Raw genomic sequence first — 24828 nt, forward strand, 5'->3', positions numbered from 1 at the left:
CTGGCAGAACCGTTAGCACGCCGGGCGAAATGCTTAGCGACATTTCGTCCGTTTTTACGTTCTGAGTTCAACTTCTGCTGGGGTTGACTTTGCCTTTCATCCTTTCAGGGTCGATAAAATAAGTACCAGTTGAGTATTGGGGATCGATGTGATTGTCTTACTCCCCAACTCCCGAAATTGCTGGCCTTGTGCCAAAATGTGAAGTCGTTATTACGTCGACGTCACTTCACGTAACTCTTTATTTCGGCAATATTTCCAGCGAACCGCGACATTGGGCGTAAGGATCTGACTAATGAATATTCCCGCTTCATATCTTTATATATAAAACTGTAGTTGTGTGAGTGTCTGTCCCCTTCGATTTAGATTCCTAACTCCTCCCACATTTTGCGGTGCAGTTTAACCAAAACCGGGTATCTTATAGTCGTGATTCATATCGAGCCCTTTGGGTATTAGCGCGCGTCTACGATGAGTCTACGATTTAAAAAAAAATTTACCATCATTTTTTTCCATTTAATGCATTTTTTCGCTATTATATAAGGGAAGTAACTCTCTAAAAATGTCTACGATGAGTCAACGATTTAAAAAAAAATTTTACCATCATTTTTTTTCCATTTTTAGTGCATTTTTGGCTATTTTTTGGCTATAACTCTCTAAAAATGCTTATATAGTTATTTCCCTTACAAACCCGAGCAATGCCGGGCGATACTGCTAGTTCCTGTATAATTTGGTGTACCTTTCACTTGCTAAATAAGGACCCATGTTAAATAAAGTTGATGTAATGACACTCAGTTAGCCCACTCGATATGTCTGACACAAGAACTGAAGGCAGGTGTAATTAATAGAATGGGGAAAGAAGTCCCAGCTTTTATCTTTGGACGGTTTGATGGAATTACCTCTGTTCACAGCATCTTCGCTGTCTACCTGCCTGCCTGCCTGCCTGCCTGCCTGCCTGCCAGTCAGTCAGTCTGTCTCTCGCTCTTTCTCCTCCCTCCTCTTTCTGTCTGATGGACAGTTTATACCATATGATGGCGGAGGTAAAGATCATGGGGATTTTTTATTTTACTCTTTACTCTCTTTTACTCTTTTACTTGTTTCAGTCATTTGACTGCGGCCATGCTGGAGCACCGCCTTTAATCGAGCAACTCGACCCCGGGACTTATTCTTTTTGTAAGCCCAGTACTTATTATATCGGTCACTTTTGCTGAACCGCTAAGTAACGGGGACATAAACACACCAGCATCGATTGTCAAGCGATGTTGGGGGGACAAACACAGACACACAAACACACACACGCATATATATATATACATATACATATATACGACGGGCTTCTTTCAGTTTCCGTCTACCAAATCCACTCACAAGGCATTGGTCGGCCTGAGGCTAAGTAGAAGACACTTGCCCAAGGTGCCACGCAGTGGGACTGAACCCTGAACCATGTGGTTGGTAAACAAGCTACTTACCACACAGCCACTCCTGCGCCTTTTAATTTTTTCTTTTTCTTTTTCTCTCTTTTTTAAAAAATTTTTTTACAGGAACACACCATATCGAGGGCGGAGATTCCGAATCTGTAAAAAAAAAATCTGTATTTCAAAATTTAAATCCACCCACAACACCCCACGCCACCTCACCCCTATTTCTTAAATTTTCACTTTTTTAAAAAATTTATTTTGGAGAAATACGTAGAAAAATACGGAGATTATGAGTCTGAAAAAAAAATTAAATACACCCCCCCCCTCCAACCTGTGACAAGAAGTGAAATTTATTTATTATTTTTTTGCAGATTCGGAATCTCCGTCCTCGATATAGTGTCTTCCTGAAGGCGGCGAGCTGGCAGAAACGGTAGCACGCCGGGCGAAATGCTTAGCGGTATTTCGTCTGCCGTTACGTTCTGAGTTCAAATTCCGCCGAGGTTGACTTTGCCTTTCGGGGTCGATAAGTTAAGTACCAGTTACGCACTGGGGTCGATAGAATCGACTTAATCCCTTTGTCTGTCATTGTTTGTCCCGTCTGTGTTTAGCCCCTTGTGGGTAGTAAAGAAATATATATTGTGTGTTCCTGTAAGAAAAACAAAAATCGTAAAGTGGGTTCGGTCCAGGATCTCTACCTCCGCCCAAAAATGATTTACAAATGTAAACACCTAAAGCTCCACAAGGCTCCGGCAGGGGGTGGTGGTGATCCCTGCTGTACTCTTTCACCACAACTTTCTCTCACTCTTTCTTCCTGTTTCTGTTGTACCTGTATTTCAAAGGGCCAGCCTTGTCACACTCTGTGTCACGCTGAATATCCCCGAGAACTACGTTAAGGGTACACGTGTCTGTGGAGTGCTCAGCCACTTACACGTTAATTTCACGAGCAGGCTGTTCAGTTGATTCGGATCAACCGGAACCCTCGTCGTCGTAACCGACGGAGTGTTTCTGCTAAGCTGTCCGTAACAATATGAGGATCAAACGGGGAAATCGTTTTCTGCTATCGAAACGTTTCTAAACTATAATTTTCAGTATTATTCCAATGAAGTCGGGATCGAATTTCATTTCAGTCTATGAATGTTCAATAACTATTTTCGATGGAAAATAAATTAATTAATCCCGTTTTCCGTTTTCTTCCTTCAAGACTCGTTTCGACGATTCTTCATCTGACCCGAGACGTGTTGAGTACAAGGGAGGTAACTGTAGACAATGGATTGTCTCCCTTACAATGCTTGCTGCAGTGAACCATCAATTTCAGAAAGTTTTTTTTACACGTGGAGGTGAGGGAATGACCGTTCGAATACCATTAACGACCATTTTATCTGTTGTCCCTGCTGGAGCAATTACACCTACTTATACCCCTCGCAACACTGTTGTGTCCTTGTGTCAAGTTTAAAGATATATCTATCTATCTATCTATCTGTCTATCTATCTATCTATCTATCTATCCATCTGTCTATCTATCTATCTATCTGTCTGTCTGTCTGTCTGTCTATCTATCTATCTATCTATCTATCTATTTAGCTATCCATCTGTCCATCTCCTTCTCTTTATCCATCCATCCCTCTCTCCCTCCCTCCATCCCTCTCTCTCTTCATCCCTCTCTCTCTCCCTCCCTCCTCCCCTCCATCCAACCATCCATTTTTCTTTTCCATTTCCTCCATAGCCATTGCAACAAAGAATTTCTGAAGGGAAACAGCAGAGCTAACATTTCACGCTAAATCATGGACTCTTATCTTTTCCAAGTGCAGCTTGAATTAAACTCCTCTGCATTGCCAGAGTGGCTATCTGGCCTCCGTGCCGGTGGCACATAAAAGACACCATTCGAGCATGATAGTTACCAGCATCGCCTTAATGGTACTTGTGCCAGTGGCATGTGTAAAAGATTCGAGTCAGGTCTTTGCCAGTACCGCCTGAATGGCCCCGTGCCAGTGGCATGTAAAAGCACCCACTACACTCTCGGAGTGGTTGGCGTTAGGAAGGGCATCCAGCTGTAGAAACTCTGCTAGATCAAACTGGAGCCTGGTGTAGCCATCTGGTTCGCCAGTCTTCAGTCAAATCGTCCAACCCATGCTAGCATGGAAAGCAGACGTTAAAAGATGATGATGATGATGAGTGCAGATTTATCTTAACTTACTGAAGACCATTGAAGCCTGGTTCAACCAAGGCTAGCGTAGCCAAGCTGAAGCTGTGCTCAGCGGGGCTCACATCAACCAACGATAACTTCGAATCTAAGAGATTACATAAAGAAGATAACAGATCAAAATGAAGAAAAATAATCAAAAACAAAGGCAATAATGAGAATTAATCAGGACGATTAAGATTAAATTTTAATTAGAATTAAATTGACCTGATAATCATTTTATTAGGATCACCAGTATCAAAGTCACCGTTTCTCTGCTTACGAAATACAGATCGTATCCACTTACTATAGAATGATATTTTACTAAATACCGTCAAGTTATACCCAATTCCTCCAGAGTTTGCTCCAGCCAGGACGTATCTGCTTCTGGCATTACTGTAGCAAAATAGACCCGCCCCAGAATCCCCCTGAAATTCAAGAGAAAACAATAACAATTACCAAATTAATAATAATAATAATAATAATAATAATAATAATAATAATAATAATGATTGGAAGTGTTATCATGTACATTGTTTTGTCTTGGTATAAAAGATGGGCTACAGCAAATATTCTGCTCAATACCACAGATTTGCTTGTCAGTTGCTTGACCTTAACAAGTTGAGCATGTCCCTTAGTGGCTGACGATATGTGCATCTCTGATCACGAGCAGAAGTAGTGGGGGAGCATCATAGCCATGTGTTGAGAGGGATTCTTTGGGGTTTGAATAATTCAGCTTTGGAAACATGGGTGTTTCGTTCAACATCCTTAAACAACCCTTATTCAGGGACCTTTTGAACAGGATGGACTACTCAACCTGAAGAAAATTCTAGCTGGACCCCACCTGCAAGGTCATGCGCTGTTTGTCTTGATATCAGATCACCATGTTGTGCACATTTGGTTGTGATGCATGTGTCTGGTGTACCCTTATCAGACAGGCACTCATAATGGGTAAAATGGGCTTCCTATAATTGTACCCCAGTGTCACTTTGATGGCGTGCACTGCTCTCTCACTTGATAATAATAAATGAATAAATAAAAGTAAAAAGTAAAAAATAAAACAGTAAACAACTGTTTTATAATTATCAGTCTGTCTATCTGTCTGTCTATGTACGTCTGTCTGTCTGTCTGTATGTATGTATGTATGCTATCTATCTGCCTATATATTTATGTGTGTGTGTATATATATATATATATATATATATATATTATATATATATATATATATATATATAATATAATATAATATAATATAATATAAATCTTTATATATAAAATTCAAGTTGTGTGTGTGAGACTCTGTCTCCCCCGATTTAGATTCCTAACTACTCCCACATTTTGCGGTGCAGTTTAACCAAAACCGGGTATCTTATAATCGTCATTCACATCGAGCCCTTCTGGGTATTAGCGCGCGTCTACGATGAGTCTACGATTTAAAAAAAAATTTACCATCATTTTTCCGCATTTTAATTGAATTTTGCTCGGGTTATATAAGGGAAGTAACTCTCTAAAAATGCTTATATAGTTATTTCCCTTACAAATCCGAGCAACGCCGGGCGATACTGCTAGTAATATATAAATATATGCATATATACATATATATATGTACATGCCCACATCTATATGTATATATACATGCATATATGGGTACAGGACATCAAAAAAACGTTGAACACAATGAGAAACAAAAACGTAAAAACAAAAACATAGAAAACGAACAACACAAAACACAAACAGAGAAACGAGACATACAACATAAAGAAAATTCCCCCTCATCAGTTGACCCCGTTTCATCTACTCCGCATTTCGAAGGCAAGAAAAAGACCTGACTTTGTTGAAACGGTCCTTCCCGCAAAGCAAATTAAATAAAATTTGGGATTTTTATATATATATATCTGACTGTCTATCCGTCTGTCTGTCTCTCTGTATCTATCTAATTAGATGTACTATTCTGTACGTGAATAGGTGTAAATAATTATCATAATTAAAGTTATTAATTACTCTTACTCTTTTACTCTTTTACTTGTTTCAGTCATTTGACTGCGGCCATGCTGGAGCACCGCCTTTAGTTGAGCAACTCGACCCCGGGACTTATTCTTTGTAAGCCCAGTACTTATTCTATCGGTCTCTTTTGCAGAACCGCTAAGTGATAGGGACATAAACAAACCAGCATTGGTTGTCAAGCAATGCTAGGGGGACAAACACAGACACACAAACACACACACGCATATATATATATATACATATATACAACGGGCTTCTTTCAGTTTCCGTCTACCAAATCCACTCGCAAGGCTTTGGTCGGCCCGAGGCTATAGTAGAAGACACTTGCCCAAGGTACCATGCAGTGGGACTGAACCTGGTACCATGTGGTTGGTAAGCAAGCTACTTACCACACAGCCACTCCTGCGCCTATTAATTACTGAAGTTAATTACAAATTGAGACCCGGAATGTATTGACTTACATTAGCTGTGGTTTGTAACTTCGGCATGAACCTTTTCATGCAAATGTCAGAATCTTCGGAGAAAGAGCTGTTCTCAGACCTGCAGTCTTTTGGGTTCGTCATGACCATCACTCCCTCATGTAACGTATTTGTTAATATCTTTTTTTTGCGACCTACAAATACAAATAATCTTTTCTATTAAAGGCACAAGGACTGAAATTTGGGAGAGAGGGGACTAGGCAGTTACAGCGACCCCAGTACACAACAGGTACTTCATTTATTGACCTCGAAAGGATGAAGGACAGAGTTAACCTTGGCAGAGTTTGAACTCAAAACGTAAATACGGATGAAATGCTGCCAAGCATTTTGCCTGGTGTGCTAACGATTCTGCCAGCTTGCTGCCTTGATATAAATAATGATGATGACAACGACGATGACGACTATGATGACGATGATGACGACGATGATGATGATGATGACAATGATGATGATGATGACGATGATGACAATGATGACGACGATGATGACGATGATGACGACGATGATGACGATGATGACGTCGATGACGACGATGACGACGATGATGATGATGACGACGATGACGATGATGACGATGATGACGACGATGACGACGATGATGATGATGATGACGATGATGACGATGATGATGATGATGATGATGATGATGATAGTAATAATAATAATAATAATGTAAATGTGGAAGTTACTGTCAGGAGGAATTGCAGAAGAACTGTATAAGTTTCTTGATGAAAACGATATATTACCGACAGAACAAAAGAACTGTAGAAGGAGATGCAGAGGTACCAAAGATCAACTATTGATAGACAAAATGGTAATCCAAGATTGTAAACGAAGGAGAACAAATCGTGGATCATGGAGTGCTTGGATCTGTTTGGAATTGCGAGGAATGTAACGTGTTTCCTGAAGAGAAGTATGGTGGGAGGGAAAACTGAACTGACATCTTACAGAAAAAAGCTTGGGCACCTTGGGTATCTGAAGAGGGATTTTCCAGGGTGGCAGCCTATCTCCATTGCTTTTTTTTCTCTGCATGATACCCCTGACCTTGGTACTCAAGAAAGTGAACCTGGAGTACCAACTAAAGGAAAGATCCCAAACAATCGGCCACCTCCTCTTCATGGATGAAATGAAACTTTATGGCAAAGATGAGACACAAGTCAGTTCCTTGGTGAACATGGTTCACTGTTTTAGAACTGATATTAGAATGGAATTTGGACTGAGAAAGTGTGGAGTAATTTACCTAAAAAGAGGCAAAGTACAGTCCCTAGCAGGGATAGAATTACCAAATAGAAACTTGAATAAGCAAATTGAAATGGAAGGATACAAATACCTTGGTGTACTTGAGTTCAATGAGATAAACGAAGAGGACATGAAAGAGCAACTGAGGATGGAGTATTTCCGAAGACTGAGGTTGGTGTTGACTGGATGGAATAACATTCAAGCAGTTAATATGTGGGCGATAGCATCACTTCGGTATGAAGCAGGAATTATAAAATGGCAAAAGAGAGAAATGAAGAAAATGGATGCCAAGACCAGAAAAATGTTGAGAGTACGCAGGGCCTTCCATTCTAAGAGTGACACCGATAGGCTGTACTTGTCCAGAAGAAAGGATGGGAGAGGTTTGATCAGTTGCCAGGACTGTATTGAAGCAGAGGAATATAAAAAGCCTAGGTATATAAAAAACGCTGTGGAGCCACTGTTGAAACACACAAAGAAGGCCAGTGTCATCAAAGCTGAAAATTGTGGACCTGCCACATGATAAAAACTGGTGGGAACAGAAACCACCTCCAATACTTGAAAATGACCGCGTCACACTCCTCTGAAACTTCACCATTCAAACTGACAGAAAGATAGATGCAAATAGGCCAGACGTTATGTTGAAAGACTTCAGACCAAAATCATGCCTCCTCATTGATATGACAACCCATTAACCACTTCTATAAGGTGCAAAGGCCTTAGATTTTGGCGAAAGGGGACTGGTCAATTACATCAACCCCAGGACTCAACTGGTATTTATTTCATCAACCCCAAAAGGGCACAAAGCAAAGCTGGAGTTTGAACTCAGAACGTAAAGACAGACAAAATGCTGCTAATGATTCTGCCAGCCTGCCACCATAGTGATGATGATAATGATGATGATGACGACGACAATGATGATGATGATGACGGTAGTAGTGATGATGATGATGATGACAACGACGACGACGATGATGATGCTGATGATGATGATGATGGTGGTGGTGGTGGTGATTCTTTCTAACCTTGACCCAGTGCCATGAGTTTTGTCAGTTTTACATTGAGCCCAGTGTTTGACTGGTTGTTTTTTTTTCTTTCATTGACTCAGAAAGGATCAAAGATTAAGATGAAAGATTAAGATGAAAGATTAAGATGAAAGATTAAGATGAAAGATTAAGATGAAAGATTAAGATGAAAGATTAAGATGAAAGATTAAGATGAAAGATTAAGATGAAAGATTAAGATGAAAGATTAAGATGAAAGATTAAGATGAAGATTAAGATGAAAGATTAAGATGAAAGATTAAGATGAAAGATTAAGATGAAAGATTAAGATGAAAGATTAAGATGAAAGATTAAGATGAAAGATTAAGATGAAAGATTAGAATGTAAAGAGTTGGAAGAAAAGCTGCCAAAGTATTTCCTTTGATGTGTTTCCAGGATTTTGTCACCTCGATGCCTTAATATTGGTTTCAAATTTTGGCACAAGGCCAGCAATTTTGGCAGAGGGGTTAAGTTGATTAATATCAGCCCCAGTGTTCAATTGGTGCTTATTTTATTGACCCCAAAAGGGATGAGAAACAAAGTTGCCCTCGTCAGAATTGGAACTCAGATGGACAAAATGCTGCAAAGCAATTTGCCTGGCATTTTAACAATTCTGCCAGCTCACTACCTTACACTGCCTCACACTGCCTCACACTGCCTCACACTGCCTCACACTGCCTCACACTACCTTACACTGCCTCACACTGCCTCACACTGCCTCACACTGCCTCACACTGCCTCACACTGCCTTACACTGCCTCACACTGCCTTACACTGCCTCACACTGCCTCACACTGCCTCACACTGCCTCACACTACCTTACACTGCCTCACACTGCCTCACACTGCCTCACACTGCCTCACACTGCCTCACACTGCCTCACACTACCTTACACTGCCTCACACTGCCTCACACTACCTTACACTGCCTCACACTGCCTCACACTACCTTACACTGCCTCACACAGCCTCACACTGCCTCACACTGCCTCACACTGCCTCACACTACCTTACACTGCCTCACACTGCCTCACACTGCCTCACACTGCCTCACACTGCCTCACACTGCCTTACACTGCCTCACACTGCCTCACACTGCCTCACACTGCCTCACACTGCCTTAATAATGACAATAATTCATTCTGCCATAGGCACAAGGCCTGAAATTTTAAGGGAAAGAACCAATCGATTTCATCAACCCCACTACATGACTGGTACTTATTTTATTAACCTCCAAAAAGACAAAAGGCAAAGTTCACCTTGGGGAAATTTGAATTCAGAATATAAAATCTCAAGAAATAGTGTTAAGGATTTTGTCAGATGCCTGAATGGTTCTGCCAGCTTGAAGCCCTAATGATGATGATGATGATGATGATGACAACAACGACAATGATGATGATGATGATGGTAAAGACAACAACAACCACTGCCTCAGCAACAACAACCAACAACAATTAAAACAAACAGGATTAACATAGAATTAATGACATCAAAGCCATTTTTATACTTACTTAATCTCCCCCAACCTGCCACATAGCAGGTATCCTTCAAGTTGTTCACATCCACTGGTTTAATCATTTCGGCAATCTGCACAGATTTCGACAGTTGCACTGGAACTTTGGTGTACAACATGGCAATGTCGTTTCCTGTTGATTCCAAGAAAATCAAAAAAAAGGAAAAAGATTGGAATGATGAACGGATTAAGTTGAAAATATTCAAATAAGGAGAAGCAAATGAAATTTAGTTAATCCCTGGTTGCCATATTTCCCAGCATGCAATTTGACAAATAATATGGTCTAAACATTCAAACAGAGTTTAATGCTGGAAGAACAACTTTGAGTAAATGTTTTCTAATCCTTTTGTTACCAAGCTGGCTGAAACCAGCTCTGGCTCTGTAGTACAAATGTCTTGTTTTCATAAGTTTTGAATTAAAATCTTCTACCAAACCTTAGTCACAATTCATGTTCCTAACACTAACTTAATGATAGCCAAATTATTTTACTAAATTCTTTGTTATCATCATTATCATCATTTAACGTCCGCTTTCCATGCTAGCAAGGGTTGGATGATTTTGACTGAGGACTGGTGAACCAGATGGCTGCACCAGGCTCAAGTCTTGATCTGACAGAGTTTCTACAGCTGGATGCCCTTCCTAACGCCAACCACTCTGAGAGTGTAGTGGGTGGTTTTACGTGCCACCTGCACGGGGCCATTCAGGCGGTACTGACAATGACCTCGCTCAAATCTTTTTACATGTGCCACCGACACAGGTGCCAGTGAAGCAACGTTGGTAATGATCAGCGACGTTGGTTATATTTAAAATTAATTGAAAGAAACACAGAGCCTCTCAAAAGAAATACTCATAGCAATAGAACCATATTTACCATATTCATCTATATTGACCCTTTTGACACCAACCAGCTTAAGACTGCCCCTGACCCAATGATACAGATTCCTTGTTTTAAAATAATCTAAATTAAAGCCTGTCATCAAAATTTGATGTTAATTTAGGATCTAAACAGCAGCTTAATAACGATGCAATTATTTTACCAAATTTTTTAATATTTTCAAAATTAATTAAAACCGGTGTTAATTTATTTCAACAGAAATATTGTAACAAAAGGATGAATAGTTTAAGTTTTATTTGTAAAACCACAGAGGGAAAAAGATAATAATTAATTCGTTTGTTAGCCATAAGGACTCACATAAAATTACATTAAAAGACATACAACAACAAAAAAGACAAAAACAAGATGAAAGAATGGGGTTTACAATGTGAAAACAATATAACAATGATCAAAAATTAAACAAATTAAAACTCCCAATAAGGGAGGTGCATTAAGGACCTCATGAAAAAACCTACAAAAGTCACAGGTACCTGAACAACAGGGCAAGAACCATTCTCCTTTTCTTTAATAATATGCCTAAATGCTTATATAGTAATGAACCAGTTCCAGCATTTGATCCTCAGAAGAGAAGAGTTTGGTAAAACAGTCAAAGTTACTATCTTCAGTTTGGTTTCGGTGCCAATCTTTAGCAATGGTCATAAATATTGGTTATTGACTGAAAGATCCTCTGATGGATCTCTCGAATAATGTCACTTGACAAATTGCATAGCTTAGAGATCAAGGAATCTCTCCAAGATGAGTTGTTACTTTTCCACTTAGAGAGGTCACAGTCCCGGTACTACAGACATGTAATCAGGAAAAGACCCAAAGGCAGATTCTTCAAGAACTAGTTAACCAGCAGGGGACCCAGGGGAAGACTGAGAACAAGATGGCTAGATAATATCCAGAGTTTCATTTGATTAGACTTGGGGATCAAACCAGAAAGTCTAATGACAGTTGCTTCTGATAGGATCGTATGGGGAAGGTTCTTGACAATTCTACCACTACAGTCCACCTAGGAATAATGGATGGAGAAGATGAACAGACAGAATTTTTGCAAGACACCAAGATGGTAGAATCGTTACAACACCAAAGAAATGCTTTGTGCTATTTGTTACAATTCTTTACATTCAGAGTTCAAATCACACTTGAGTCTACTTTGCCTTTCATTCCTCCAGGGTTGAGAAAATAAAGAACCACTCAAGTACTGAAACTGAGTGCACCTTCAACGCTTCAAGTTGTTGCTTTTGAGTCTAAATCAGAAACCATTTACGAGGTTGAGCCCTCCCTCAGATGTCATTTGCCTGAGGTGCTGCAACAAGGAATTGAACACAGCACTGAGGGATTGAGAAACAGACTTCTTAATAACACAACCTGAGCTTTTACAGAAGGAACTGTTGGTACCATCACCACCATGTCCACCACTACCACTACTACTAACACCACCACCACCATAGCCATCATTATCTCAACCACCACCACCACCACCACCACCATGCATACTCAGAAAGAAAGAATGTCGGTCCACGTACTTCTGCCGGTTACATTCCCACCATAGTCTGGGTGGCGGATGACGGCTTTAATTGTGTATTTCCTTCCAGAGAATTTTTTGTTGTCTCCAACATAAACTTCAATGGGTGGGGGTTTAAAACTGGGGAGAAACAAAGGCAGAGATTATGTTGGATTTGTAACGTATACGGAACATGGATGAGAGAGCTGGAGGCCAGGAGGTGTTTGTATTGAATTAGTAAGATAGATGGAGGGTGGAGGATAGAACTGGAGGCCAGAAGGTGTTTGTATTGAATTTGTAACATAGATGGAGGGTGGATGAGAGAGCTGGAGGCCAGAAGGTGTTTGTATTGAATTAGTAACATAGATGGAGGGTGGATGAGAGAGCTGGAGGCAAGGAGGTGTTTGTATTGAATTAGTAACATAGATGGAGGGTGGAGGATAGAACTGGAGGCAAGGAGGTGTTTGTATTGAATTAGTAGCCTGAATGGAGGATGGATGAGAGAGCTGGAGGCAAGGAGGTGTTTGTATTGAATTAGTAACATAGATGGAGGGTGGAGGATAGAACTGGAGGCAAGGAGGTGTTTGTATTGAATTAGTAGCCTGAATGGAGGATGGATGAGAGAGCTGGAGGCCAGAAGGTGTTTGTGTTGAACTGGTATGGATGGTGGATGAGAGGGCTGGAGGACAGAGTGTCTTTGTGCAACCCATAGCAGTGATATAAGAGTCAGGTTGTGAGGTCAAGGAATATATTGTACACAAATGATAAATGATACACCATGCTTTACATATATACTTTGATATTCATTGCCAAACACAATTTTAGGGGTAGGCATGGCTGTGGGGTAAGAAGCTTGCCTCTCAACCACATGGTTCTGGGTTCAGCCTCAGTGTGTGGCATCTTCAGTAAGTGTCTTCTACAATAGCCTTGGGCTGGCCAAAGCCTTGTGAGTGAATTTGGTAGACGGAAACTGAAAGAAGCCCACCGTATATGTGTGTGTGTGTGTGTGTGTAAATTTCAATGTAACTCATTATCTTCATTCAAACAGACCTCAACATTTATTTTCTTCGCCCCTGCTGCCAATATGCACACACACACACACAGGCGTGCGCACACACACACAAACAGGCACGCGCACACACACACACACACAGGTGCGCGCACACACACACACAAACACGTGCACTTACAAACACACACACACACAAACACACGCACACACACACGCACACAAACACATGTGCACACACACAGACACACACACACACACACACACAAACACGTGCACACACGAACACACGCACACACACACACACAGACACAAACACATGTGCACACACACACACACACATCACTGCTGCTGCCAACCTGGATAAACCGTTTACTCACGTGCAGTGGGATGCTGTGAGGATGAAGTGTGATGATATCAGATTGCCGCTGCACGTTCCAACCGATATGCGGACAAAGACGGCCGAAGGATGTTTGAAGATGGACGTCACCTTACCATTGGCAACGGCATAACTGCCCAAAGACTCTTGATCTGTAAAGGATGAGAGAAAGAAAGAAAGAAGTAAATGTGTGTTGGTAGAATATGGTGGTGGTGGTCGTGGAGGGAGATGGTTAATATTTGTCTGTTTTGTTGTCATCAATTATTCTCTCACTGCCACTTCTGTCATCATAATTGTCATTGTTATCATTGTCCACGACCATGACCACCACCATGAAGACGACGACCACGACGACGACCTTGACCACCACGACCACCACCATCACCACCACCACCACCACCACCACCACCACCGCCACCATCACCACCACCACCACCATCTTCATAAATTCCTCATCGTCTAATATTGTTAATGACGAAGCCACTGAACGGTGACCATCCTGGGAAACAGTCCCATGTATGTCTTGTGTCTTGGGAGGGTCATAACACCAACAGTAATAATAATAACACATGCACTGGTTCAACAGCACTTGTTTATTGATTGTTAATTGGTGAAATATTTAACGAATTTGACCAATTTCTTACTCGAGCCATTTCCTCCCTATGGACCATTGGCCATCCACAACTTTTCTCCATTATCATTGAATGCAGGCTGTCTTTTTCTGCATCTCTCCACTTGGATCCCTGCATTTTCAGGTTTCCCTGAGTATCCTGCCTCCAGCTATTTTTAGGGTCCCCTCTCTCATCATCATCATCATTGTTCAACTGTGGTCGAGACAATGGAATTTACCATGCTACGCCAGACTTCATGGTCCATCATGGCATTACGGAGGTCCTGTTGCTTGATGCCTGTAGCTGATCCCCCTCTCTTGTGGGTTCTGGGCCAGGGCCTGAATACGTTTCTCTGGACAAAAGCCTTTCTCTCTCAGCTTTTATTCGTTTTGAAGGGTCACTGATGCTTCTGTAATTTTACTTGTTTCTAGGCAGGAGGTGTTGACCCTCCGCAGCCCCGTTTTTATTTCTGGGCAGAGGTGGCTCACAATAATCTGACCTGTATTGTTTGTCCTTTAGTGGGCAGATACCATCTGTTACCTGTCAGCTGGAGATATTTCTCTCTCTGTGACAATACACAGGCAAAACAGACATAAATAACTATAGAGAAACTGTAAGTCATTGACTGTATTAAACAATATGGCAGCCAAGTATTAATATGGTGACCATCACCACTGACTGGAAAAACAATTCATAAGTGGAGAAAAACAGGAGATATTGAAGGAAACAGAAACGAAGGAAACATGGATTTTATTGTACCTGTGCATCTTCCACACACAAAAGCTATTTTCCATGTTAACCTTTTTCTGATATTACTGTACCCCTTTTGTGTCCATAGCTTATACCAAGTACATCTTATGGAGTTTTTACCTATGCCTTTTCTACAGGTCGAGCAATACCATCTACCTGAAGGGATTTGTGATTTGTCTGCCTTCCTGCTTACTAAGACTTTGGTTTTTGTAAACGGTAGCACACCGGGCAAAATGCTCAGCAGTATTTCATCTGCCGATACATTCTGAGTTCAAATTCCACCAGGGTCAACTTTGCCTTTCATCTTTTCGGGGTCGATAAATTAAGTACCAGTTACACACTGGTGTCGATGTAATCGACTTGATCCGTTTGTTTGTCCTTGTTTGTCCCCTCTGTGTTTAGCCCCTTGTGGGTAGTAAAGAAATAGGTTTTTGATAGGTTAACTCTAAGGTCCTTCGATTCTGGACCTTGCATTCACACCTGAAATTTCTTCTCTAGTTCTGGTAGTGATTCAGCTATAAGAACAAGGTCATCAGCATAGAGGAGCTCCCAGGGACAGCAGCCTCTCTTACCTTCCTCTGTTATTACCTGGAGGACTATGATGAACAAGAGGGGACTTAGGATTGATCCTTGGTGGACCCCTACTTGTACCCTGAATTCTTCACTCTACTCATTGCCAACCCTCAACTTGTTCAGCTCTCCCTAACCACTCATCTATCCCTAGTTTCCGCATTGTTCACCGGATATGGAATCAGGGGAACAAAAGCCAGGTACAGAGGTTTATCTTTGGTTCTGCATTTCTCCTGCAGCTTCCTTGCCAGAAATACAGCATCAGTGGTGCTTCTTTCAGGCACAAATCCAAACTGCATCTCATTTAGATTAACTCTCTCCCTAATTAGTTGGGCTGTGATCCTCTCTGTAACTTTCATCACCCAATGATAATATATATATGCAATGTATGTGCTTTGCTTTGTCTGCCAGTCGGCTGTAATTTCACACGGTGGAGATGACTGACCCAAAGCACTCGGGGTTAAAATACCTGGACGTCATAGTCAAAGCAGTGTCTTCTACATACCTAAGCCTTGTGAGTAGATTTGGTAGATGGAAACTGAAAGAAGCCCATCATGTGTGTGTGTGTGTGTGTGTCTGTGTTTGTTTCCCACACGACTTTTGACAACTGGTGCTGGTGTGTTTGTGTCCCCATAGCTTAGCAGTTCAGCAAAAGAAACCAATAAAATAAGGACCAGGCTTAAGAAAAAAACATGCTGGAGTCAATTCATTTGACTAAAAATTATTCAAAGGTATTACTCCAGTATGACCACAGTCTAATGACCGAAACAAGTGAATGATAAAAGATAAAACACACACACACAGAGACACACACAGACACACACAGACACGAAAACAGACAGACACACACACACACACACACAGACACACACACAGACACACAGCGACACACACACACAGACACACGCACAGAGACACACAGAGACACACAGACACACACACACGTGCACACACACGGAAACGGACACACACACACACACAGACACACATGGACATGGACACACACACACAGAAACACAGGGACACGGACACATACACACACACACACACACACGCACACACATTAGGTCCAGGCATGGGTGTGTAGTTAAAAAAGTTTGCCTGCCAGCCATGTAGATTTGGGATCAGCCGCACTACATGGCGCCTTGGTCAAGGGTTCTTTACGATAGCCCAAGGTTAACCAAGGCTTTGTGAATAGCTTTGGATAGATGGAAACTGAGAAAAGGTCTGCTCTGTGTGTGTGTGTGTGTGTGTGTGTGTGTGTGATGATAGTTGTAAATGAGTTTCACTGTCACACAATTAAAGTTATTTGTTTCCAATATTCTAAGAAAAACGTGTTGTTATGAGAAAACTATTACCTTGCTTGGAAGAACAGGTGAAGGTTGGTAAGGGTTAGCAACAGGAAGGGTGTCTGTCCGTAGCAAATCCACCCGGAAGAAACCCTGCCTGTTCCATGCAAACATGGAAAAGTGGACATTAAAATGATGATGATTATGATGGCAGAGGTGGTGGTGGTGGTGATGGTATTGGTGATGGTATGATGGTAGCATGACAGTAGTAGTAGTAGTAGTAGTAGTGGTGGTGGTAATGGTGGCATTCTGTAGTTCATTTTAGTGGTGGCAGTGGCGGTGGTGGTTGTGGTGGTGGTGGTTGTGGTGGTGGTTGTGGTGGTGGTTGTGGTGGTGGTGGTGGTGGTGGTGGTGGTGATTGGTTTCGATGATGGTAGTGATGATGGTTGTGTAATGTGGGTGGTGTTTTGTAGCTGATGGTAACGATGATGATGATGATGATGATGATGCTGATGTTATTGATGTAGTGGCTGTGATGCTGGTAATCACACATTTATATAGAGAGATCAACAGATACACATAAGAAAGAACTCACCGTGATATCCTTGACCAGTGGCCATTATATGAACGAAGAGTGAAAGCCATGTAAAGAAGGCAACCACGGGTCTGTAGGGTCCCCTCCTTCCGGCTGTTTCCAATGTGGATAACCAGCGCTGACCAATAACCATCTTCCTTCAACAAACTCCGGTGAACAAATAGAAGATCCGTTTGCAATATTTAAGCTCCCAGGTTTCACACACACACACACACACACACACACACGCATACACACACACACACAAAGATGCATGCTTAGAGAAAGAGAAGAGAGGTGAAGGGAGAGGAGAGTGAGCCATATACGCATGTACAAATGTATAAATATCTTGATATAGATATCTACACAGATTATACACACGTATACATACATACAGATATACAGATAGACACACACATATGTATATATATATACATATATATATTATATATATATATATATATATACATGCATGCATGCATATGTATATATATATATAATATATATATATATAATATATATATATATATATATATATATACATACGTACTGAGGAGGAGAGACGGAGAGCAGGGGTCACATATGTGTGTACATACACAGATACAGGCATTTGTAAATATAATTATTGTTAATTACTTAATAAACATTGGAGACACCTGTTACGTGGATTACATTACATCATTGTTCAGGTGACAAACGATCCTCTGTGTGTGTGTGGGGGGTTAAGTAGCCACCCCCAAACATCACTTTTACTTAAGCACAGTCATCATAAAGTATTGGGTATGCGTATGTGTGTTTGTGTGTGTGTGTGCATATGGATATATATTATATATATATATATAGGCGCAGGAGTGGCTGTGTGGTAAGTAGCTTGCTTACCAGCCACATGGTTCCGGGTTCAGTCCCACTGCGTGGCATCGTGGGCAAGTGTCTTCTGCTCTAGCCTCGGGCCGACCAATGCCATGTGAGTGGATTTGGTAGACAGAAACTGTAAGAAGCCTGTCATATATATGTATATATATATATATATATATGTATGTGTGTGCATGTTTGTGTGTCTGTGTTTGTCCCCCTAGCATTGCTTGACAACCGATGCTGGTGTGTTTACGTCCCCGTCACTTAGCGGTTCAGCAAAAGAGACCGATAGAATAAGTACTGGGCTTACAAAGAATAAGTCCCGGGGTCGATTTGCTCGACTAAAGGTGGTGCTCCAGCATGACCGCAGTCAAATGACTGAAACAAGTAAAAGAGTAAAAGAGTAAGAGTAGGGTGATTCAAAAGTCTCCATGCATAGGAAAATTCATATGGGTATGTTGTTGGGCAGGAATCTGGTATCTTCGCTGGGGTGCATGGTGGCCATGGTATTGGCACCCAAAATGAGGAGGGAACTAGGCTACTGGATTTCTGTGATGCATGTAACCTTTTAATCTGCAACACTAACTTCAGGAAGCCAGACAGCCACCTTATAACCTATCAATCAGGGGACTCTGCTAGCCAGATTGATTTCATCCTCACCAGACAGTGGGACGCAGGGTTGCTCTTAAATATAAAGGCCCTCCCAGGTGAAGAATGTACTCCCCAGCATAGGCTAGTCATTAGTGACTTTAGGCTCGAGGCCAAAAGGATACCAAGAAGCAGACCAATCCTCAAAAGAAGGATTTGGAAGCTAAAGAACCCTTCACACGGTCAAAGATTTAGGGACATCCTCATCAAGAAATTTGAGGAGAGGGAAGAGGAGCTACAGACATCGGACATAGAAGGTAGCCGGAAATTCCTATGGACAGCTTGCTGAGTGCCACAGACCAAGTCTGAGGATGGTGCAAAGTCCCTTCCAGACCCAGAATTATGTGATGGTGGTGGAATAGTACGGTAGACAAAACTGTTAGGGCAAAGAAACAGGCCTGGAAAGCCTGAAGGGATGGGGGTATCAGGGAACTGTAACAGGTAGTCAAAAGGGAGGCTGGGCGGCAGGTATACATAGCCAAAGGTGAAGCAGAAAAGAAGAAGTTTGCCAATGTCCAGTAACGTGAGGATGAAAGAACTGAGGTATTTTGGATTGCAAGACATTGTGTGAGAGAAAATTGTGATATCACAGGAGAGAAACGTGTCTGCATGGATGATGGTGCACTTGCTTTTAATGTTTCTGAAAGGAGAAAAAGGCTTGGAGAAGCCATTATGAGAGACTGCTGAATGTGGAGAATGAATGGGAGGAGGAGAGCCTGCCAAATGTTGACCCAGTAGAGGGACCAGCTATCCGAATAGACAGCTCCCTAGTAGTTAAGGCAATTAAGGGTATGAAACCAGGAAAAGCACCCTGCCCATCAGGAATCACTGCTGAAATGCTTAAAACATCTGGAAAGTGGAGAGAGAGATGAAATACCCCAGGGCTTACCTTCAAGATACAAGAAGGTGAATATAAGAGGGAATGGGGACAGAGGCCAAAAAAAAGATGGCTGGGTAGATAGGTTTGTGAGAGTGTGTGTGGGGGTGGGGTGACAGATGGATAGAGATGGGGATGGAGAGGAAGGTAGGGAACAGTGGATAAGGGTGGAGGTGTGGCCGATGGGTGAGGTGTAAGTACAATAGGTGTTGGTCAGGGAGGAGGAGGAGGCGATGGATGGCAATACATAAAAAAAGAAGAGGTGGAGAACAACATCATCATCAGCATCATTGTTTAACATCCGTTTTCCGTGCTAGCATGGGTTGAATGGTTCGACCGGGGTCTGGGAAGCCAGGAGGCTGCACCAGGCTCCAGTCTGATCTGGCAGTGTTTCTACAGCTGGATGCCCTTCCTAACGCCAACCACTCCATGAGTGTAGTGGGTGGTTTTTACATGCCACTGGCACAGGTGCCAGGCGAGGCTGGCAATGGCCATGATCGGTTGGTGCTTTTTATGTGCCACGGGCACGGAGGCCAGTCGAAGTGGCGCTGGCAACGGCCACGTTCAGATGTTTATTTTACGTGCCACCGGCACTGGTATCACGACTACAATTTCCATTGATTTTTGATCGATTTCGATTTTTGAAAATTGTTGAGAGAGATGAGAAACAGGGAGATGATGTGAAGGACGGAGCAGAGAGAAGATGCACAGTAACAGAGATGGTGGTGGCAGTGGTGTTGGTGATGACCATCGGTTACTATACAGGGTGACACCATTACCAGCACCATCGCCGCTGCCGCCGCCACAAACTCCACTTCTTCCCCCGACATCAGCTACTGACAACTGTTACCAAGTCACTCGTCAATGCCAATCTATGAAGCTATCTAAGACAGCTGCCATGATTCACGGTTAGTTTCTTGCTGTGAATGGTGTTGTGTCAATGACCACTTGGAAATGAAAAAGAAATGCGCGGAAACAAAGGAAAAAACTGGGAGCTGACACAAATCTGTCCGATTTAATGTGTCAAATGAAAGGGTGGGACAATAATCATTAAGTAATTAGTCGTTAGTAAATGAAGAGTGATTTTATGGTAAACATCGTCAGTCATTTTTTTGAAAATAAAATATATTCTGTAACGTTAGATGACTTATTAGACTTATTGTTGTTTGTTCAGAGCTTCATTAATGATTTCATGTTAATAAATCAATTATCTGAGTGTTGCCATCATATGCTGGCTCATGCACGGAATATTGGAATATCAGAATATTGGGATATTAGAATATTGGAATAGTGGTCATGTGGGGAATAGCCTTTGTTATGAGGGATAGTATTAGGTAATGTCACTAAGGAGGAATCATTATTATTTTACACAGATTACAGTGTCTATTAGTGTCTGTAGTATTGTGTGTATACAAATGTATATATTATGGTGCTTTTGGAAAATAATGAAATGAATGCTAATTGTCAAAAATAAAAACATTAAATTAATATAAATTGAAAAAATAAATCCCAAATTAAATAAAGTGAAATGAAACAAAATTTTTGTGTATTTTGTGTATTTCCAATAAATATGTGTGATTAATAACAAAACTACTGTTTAACTATCAATTATTTACAGGTAAAGGAATGACTGTGTGGTAAGTAGCTTGCTCACCAACCATATGGTTCTGGGTTCAGTCCCACTGCATGGCACCTCGGACAAGTGTCTTCTACTATAGCTTCAGGCCGACCAAAGCCTTGTGAGTTGATTTGGTAGAAACTGAAAGAAGCCCAGCGTAGAAACATTGCCAGATCAGATTGGGCCTGGTGCAGCCATCTGGCTTCCCAGACCCCAGTTGCACCGTCCAACCCACGCCGGCATGGAAAGCAGACGCTAAACAATGATGAAGATGATGATGATGTCCTTGGTTATGAATCTTTTCAGAATACACGAGGGATTTAATGTAATCCCAGAAGAAAAAAGTCCATGGGAGTTAAATCTGGTGACTGTGGGGCCCATTCAATTGGCACGCGATGCCTGAGCCATCTCTCTGGAAAATGTTCATTCAGAAAATCACTGACCTACAAAGCATAATGGAGTAGAGCTTGAAAGAAATGAAGTTAGTGTGCTTTGCTGGGTTTGCAGTGTATATATATATATATATATATATATATATTATATATATATATATATACATGTGTGTGTGTGTGTTTGTGTGTCTGTGTTTGTCTCCCCTGTTGGAGTGTTTATGACCCTGTAACATTAGGGGTTCAGCAAAAGACACTGACAGAATAAGCACTAGGCTTACAAAGAACAAGTCCTGGAGTCAATTTGTTCAACTGAAAGCAGTGTTCCAGCATAGCTGCAGTCAAATGACTGAAACAAATAAAAGACTAAAAGAATTATTACATATTGAGGACAGTGGTAAAAGAAAATTGAATTTCATTCCAGCACATGAAAATGGGTGCATGTTATTGGCAAACCCCAAGAAGAGCAAAATGCATCTAACTTTCCCATGAGTCACTGCTGTGATGAAGTTCATTCTTTTTGCCTCAATATCATAATACAGGGTGGCCCCAAAGTGAAACGCCATAGGAAATATCAAGTACACTTTATTAGCAATGAAGTAGGTAATCCATTACAGATGTTCAAAGTGTTGGCCATGGAGCTCTAACCAAGTGTTCATTCAGAATTTGAAATTGCGATGACCCTTCTCAAATAAGTTTTCATTGACTTGTTCACACACTTCAGCAATTCTTTGAAGTGAAAATCAAAATCAAGACCAAAAATCAAAATCGATCAACATCAATGGAAATTGTAGCTGTGATACCAGTGCCGGTGGCACATAAGAGAACCATCCAAACGTGGCCGTTTTCAGTGCTGCCCTGACTGGCTTCCATGCCAGTGGCACGTAAAAAGCACCATCTGCTCGTGGCCATTTGCCAGCCTCGTCTGGCACCTGTGCCGGTGGCACATAAAAAGCACCATCTGCTCGTAGCCGTTTGCCAGCCTCATCTGGCACCTGTGCCGGTGGCACGTAAAAAGCACCCACTACACTCACAGAGTGGTTGGCGTTAGGAAGGGCATCAAGCCGTAGAAACATTGCCAGATCAGACTGGGCCTGGTGCAGCCTTCTGGCTTCCCAGACCCCAGTTGCACCGTCCAACCCATGCCAGCATGGAAAGCGGACACTAAACGATGATGATGATGATGATGATGTCCTTGGTCATGAATCTTTTCAGAATACACGAGGGATTTAATGTAGTCCCAGAAGACAAAATGTCCATGGGAGTTAAATCTGGTGACCGTGGGGCCCATTCAATTGGCCCGCGATGCCTGAGCCATCTCCCTGGAAAATGTTCATTCAGAAAATCACTGACCTACAATGCATAATGGGATAGAGCTTGAAAGAAATGAAGTTAGTATGCTTTGCTGGGTTTGCAGTGTCAGTGTGCCTGAGTAACAGAGAAAACTGTGCAGAAGAAGCATCGGACGTGGTGTGCAACAGAGATGAATGTACTGGTATGGTCATGTGATGAGTATGGATTGTTGTTGTTGTTGTTAAGCAACAAGGCGGGTAAGGGTGATTAGGTGATGGCCTAGGGCTTAGGGGAGGGAGACCCCAGACCTTGGAAGAAAAAAAAAACTTTGGTTGTCTTGTTGTAGTCAAGGGCTTTTCGTTGACGCCCGACACCACTGGGAGGTGGCCCTTGAAGTCGCTGGAAATGGAGATCTCCAGGTCCAAATTCTTGAATGGCTGATGCGTATGAAGGAAGAGAGCTGTGTAAAGAAATGCTGATCTCTAACTGAGGAGGGAACCTGTGGAAGAGGTAGACCCAGGAAGACATGGGACGAGGTGGTGAAGCATGTGGGGCCTCATGGAGACAAGAGACAAGTAACAAGTGACTGAGACCTTTGAAAGATGCCGTTCTTGAGAAGACTCATCATAGTCATGGCTGATGCTGGTGTCACAGAACTGGCACCGGTGTTGGTGGCACATAAATGCACCTGTGCCAGTAACATGTAAAAAGTGCCCATTACACTCCTGGAGTGGTTGGCATTAGGAAAGGCATCCAACTGTAGAAACCAAGCCAAATCAGACTGGAACTTGCTGCAGCTCTCCGGCTTACCGGTTCCAGTCAAACTGTGTCACCCCTGCCACCATGGAAGGCAGATGCTAAATGATGGGAATGATTTCAGACCTCTGATATCATTGTTAGTCAGAACCATGTGAACCCATGACAGCTTTGTTGAAAATCTGCAACCAACAGAACCATTGTTCTCTAAAATTCAATCTCAAAATATAAACTCTTTCAAATCACACTTGACAAATAAACGTCCTTTGTGAATATTTACAAAGTAATGTCACACAGTTTTATAAATATTTCTCCTTAGTGTCTCCCTTTGTCATCAAAGTTACAGGCAAAAATTCTTCTCACAAAACAAATATTTACACAGGAGCTGTTAGAAGGGTGGTCAATGCCTACAGAAATTATTTTTCAAGGAGGAATCACGTATTTACAGCCAAAATATTAATTACAAACATAGACGCATAGCACGAATTTGATATTGTGTGTGTGTGGGTGGGTGGGTGTGTGCGTGTGTGGATAAATATGTGCATGTGTGCATGTGTGTGTGTGTGTATAGTCACAGGTGTGGCTGTGTGGTAAGAAGCCTGCTTCCCAACCACAATGGGACAACACTGTTACATATACACACATCTTTACACCCCACCAATATACACACATCCCCACCTGGGGCAGAACTGTAGCTATTACGTATACATACAAGGTGTTCGGGTCAAATTTAACGATCTTTTTGTGTGTCCTTTTTTCGAGAACAGCTTGATGTATTGACGAACAAACTGTCAATGGTGTTGGAGAGCATGAAGATTAAAGTTGCAGCTGAGAAAAAGTTAGCTGATATGGAAGGTTGGAAGCCGTCTGAATATTGGGAAAGAGTTACCTGTATCAGGATGATTTGCACCAGGTGTCAAAATGCTGGCATCCTGACTGCTGCCCAATACTCTGTGGAGGC

The 24828-nt window shown here is 41.9% G+C and overlaps 1 protein-coding gene across 2 annotated transcripts; it reads right to left on the reverse strand.

Annotated features, from left to right (window-relative positions):
- Window positions 1-3781: 3781 nt before the first annotated feature.
- On the reverse strand, window positions 3782-17686 carry LOC115219441 (granzyme E). 2 transcript variants are annotated; one of them, XM_036509366.1, is made up of 6 exons: window positions 17453-17685; window positions 13639-13789; window positions 12272-12390; window positions 9864-9998; window positions 6057-6208; window positions 3782-4019 (listed from the first exon to the last, which is right to left on the reverse strand). In XM_036509366.1, the coding sequence occupies exons 1-6, from the start codon at window positions 17583-17585 to the stop codon at window positions 3810-3812; spliced, it is 900 nt and encodes a 299-aa protein (XP_036365259.1). In that variant the 5' UTR covers window positions 17586-17685; the 3' UTR covers window positions 3782-3809. The 2 variants fall into 2 exon arrangements, with proteins under 2 accessions (XP_036365259.1, XP_036365260.1); XM_036509367.1 differs by lacking the exon at window positions 13639-13789 and having other exon boundaries at window positions 17453-17686.
- Window positions 17687-24828: the final 7142 nt, after the last annotated feature.

The sequence above is a fragment of the Octopus sinensis genome, linkage group LG14 (assembly GCF_006345805.1).
Source record: "Octopus sinensis linkage group LG14, ASM634580v1, whole genome shotgun sequence".
In the NCBI taxonomy this organism is placed as follows: Eukaryota; Metazoa; Mollusca; class Cephalopoda; order Octopoda; family Octopodidae; genus Octopus; species Octopus sinensis.

Excerpts from the sequence above, each read along its gene's own strand:
- LOC115219441 (XM_036509366.1), bottom strand. The coding sequence starts at position 17,585 with ATGGTTATTGGTCAGCGCTGGTTATCCACATTGGAAACAGCCGGAAGG. Across the intron at positions 12,391-13,638 it reads CTCACAGCATCCCACTGCAC|TTTTAAACCCCCACCCATTG; the intron begins GTGAGTAAACGG and ends GTTTCTCCCCAG. Across the intron at positions 4,020-6,056 it reads AGTTACAAACCACAGCTAAT|GGGGATTCTGGGGCGGGTCT; the intron begins GTAAGTCAATAC and ends CTTGAATTTCAG.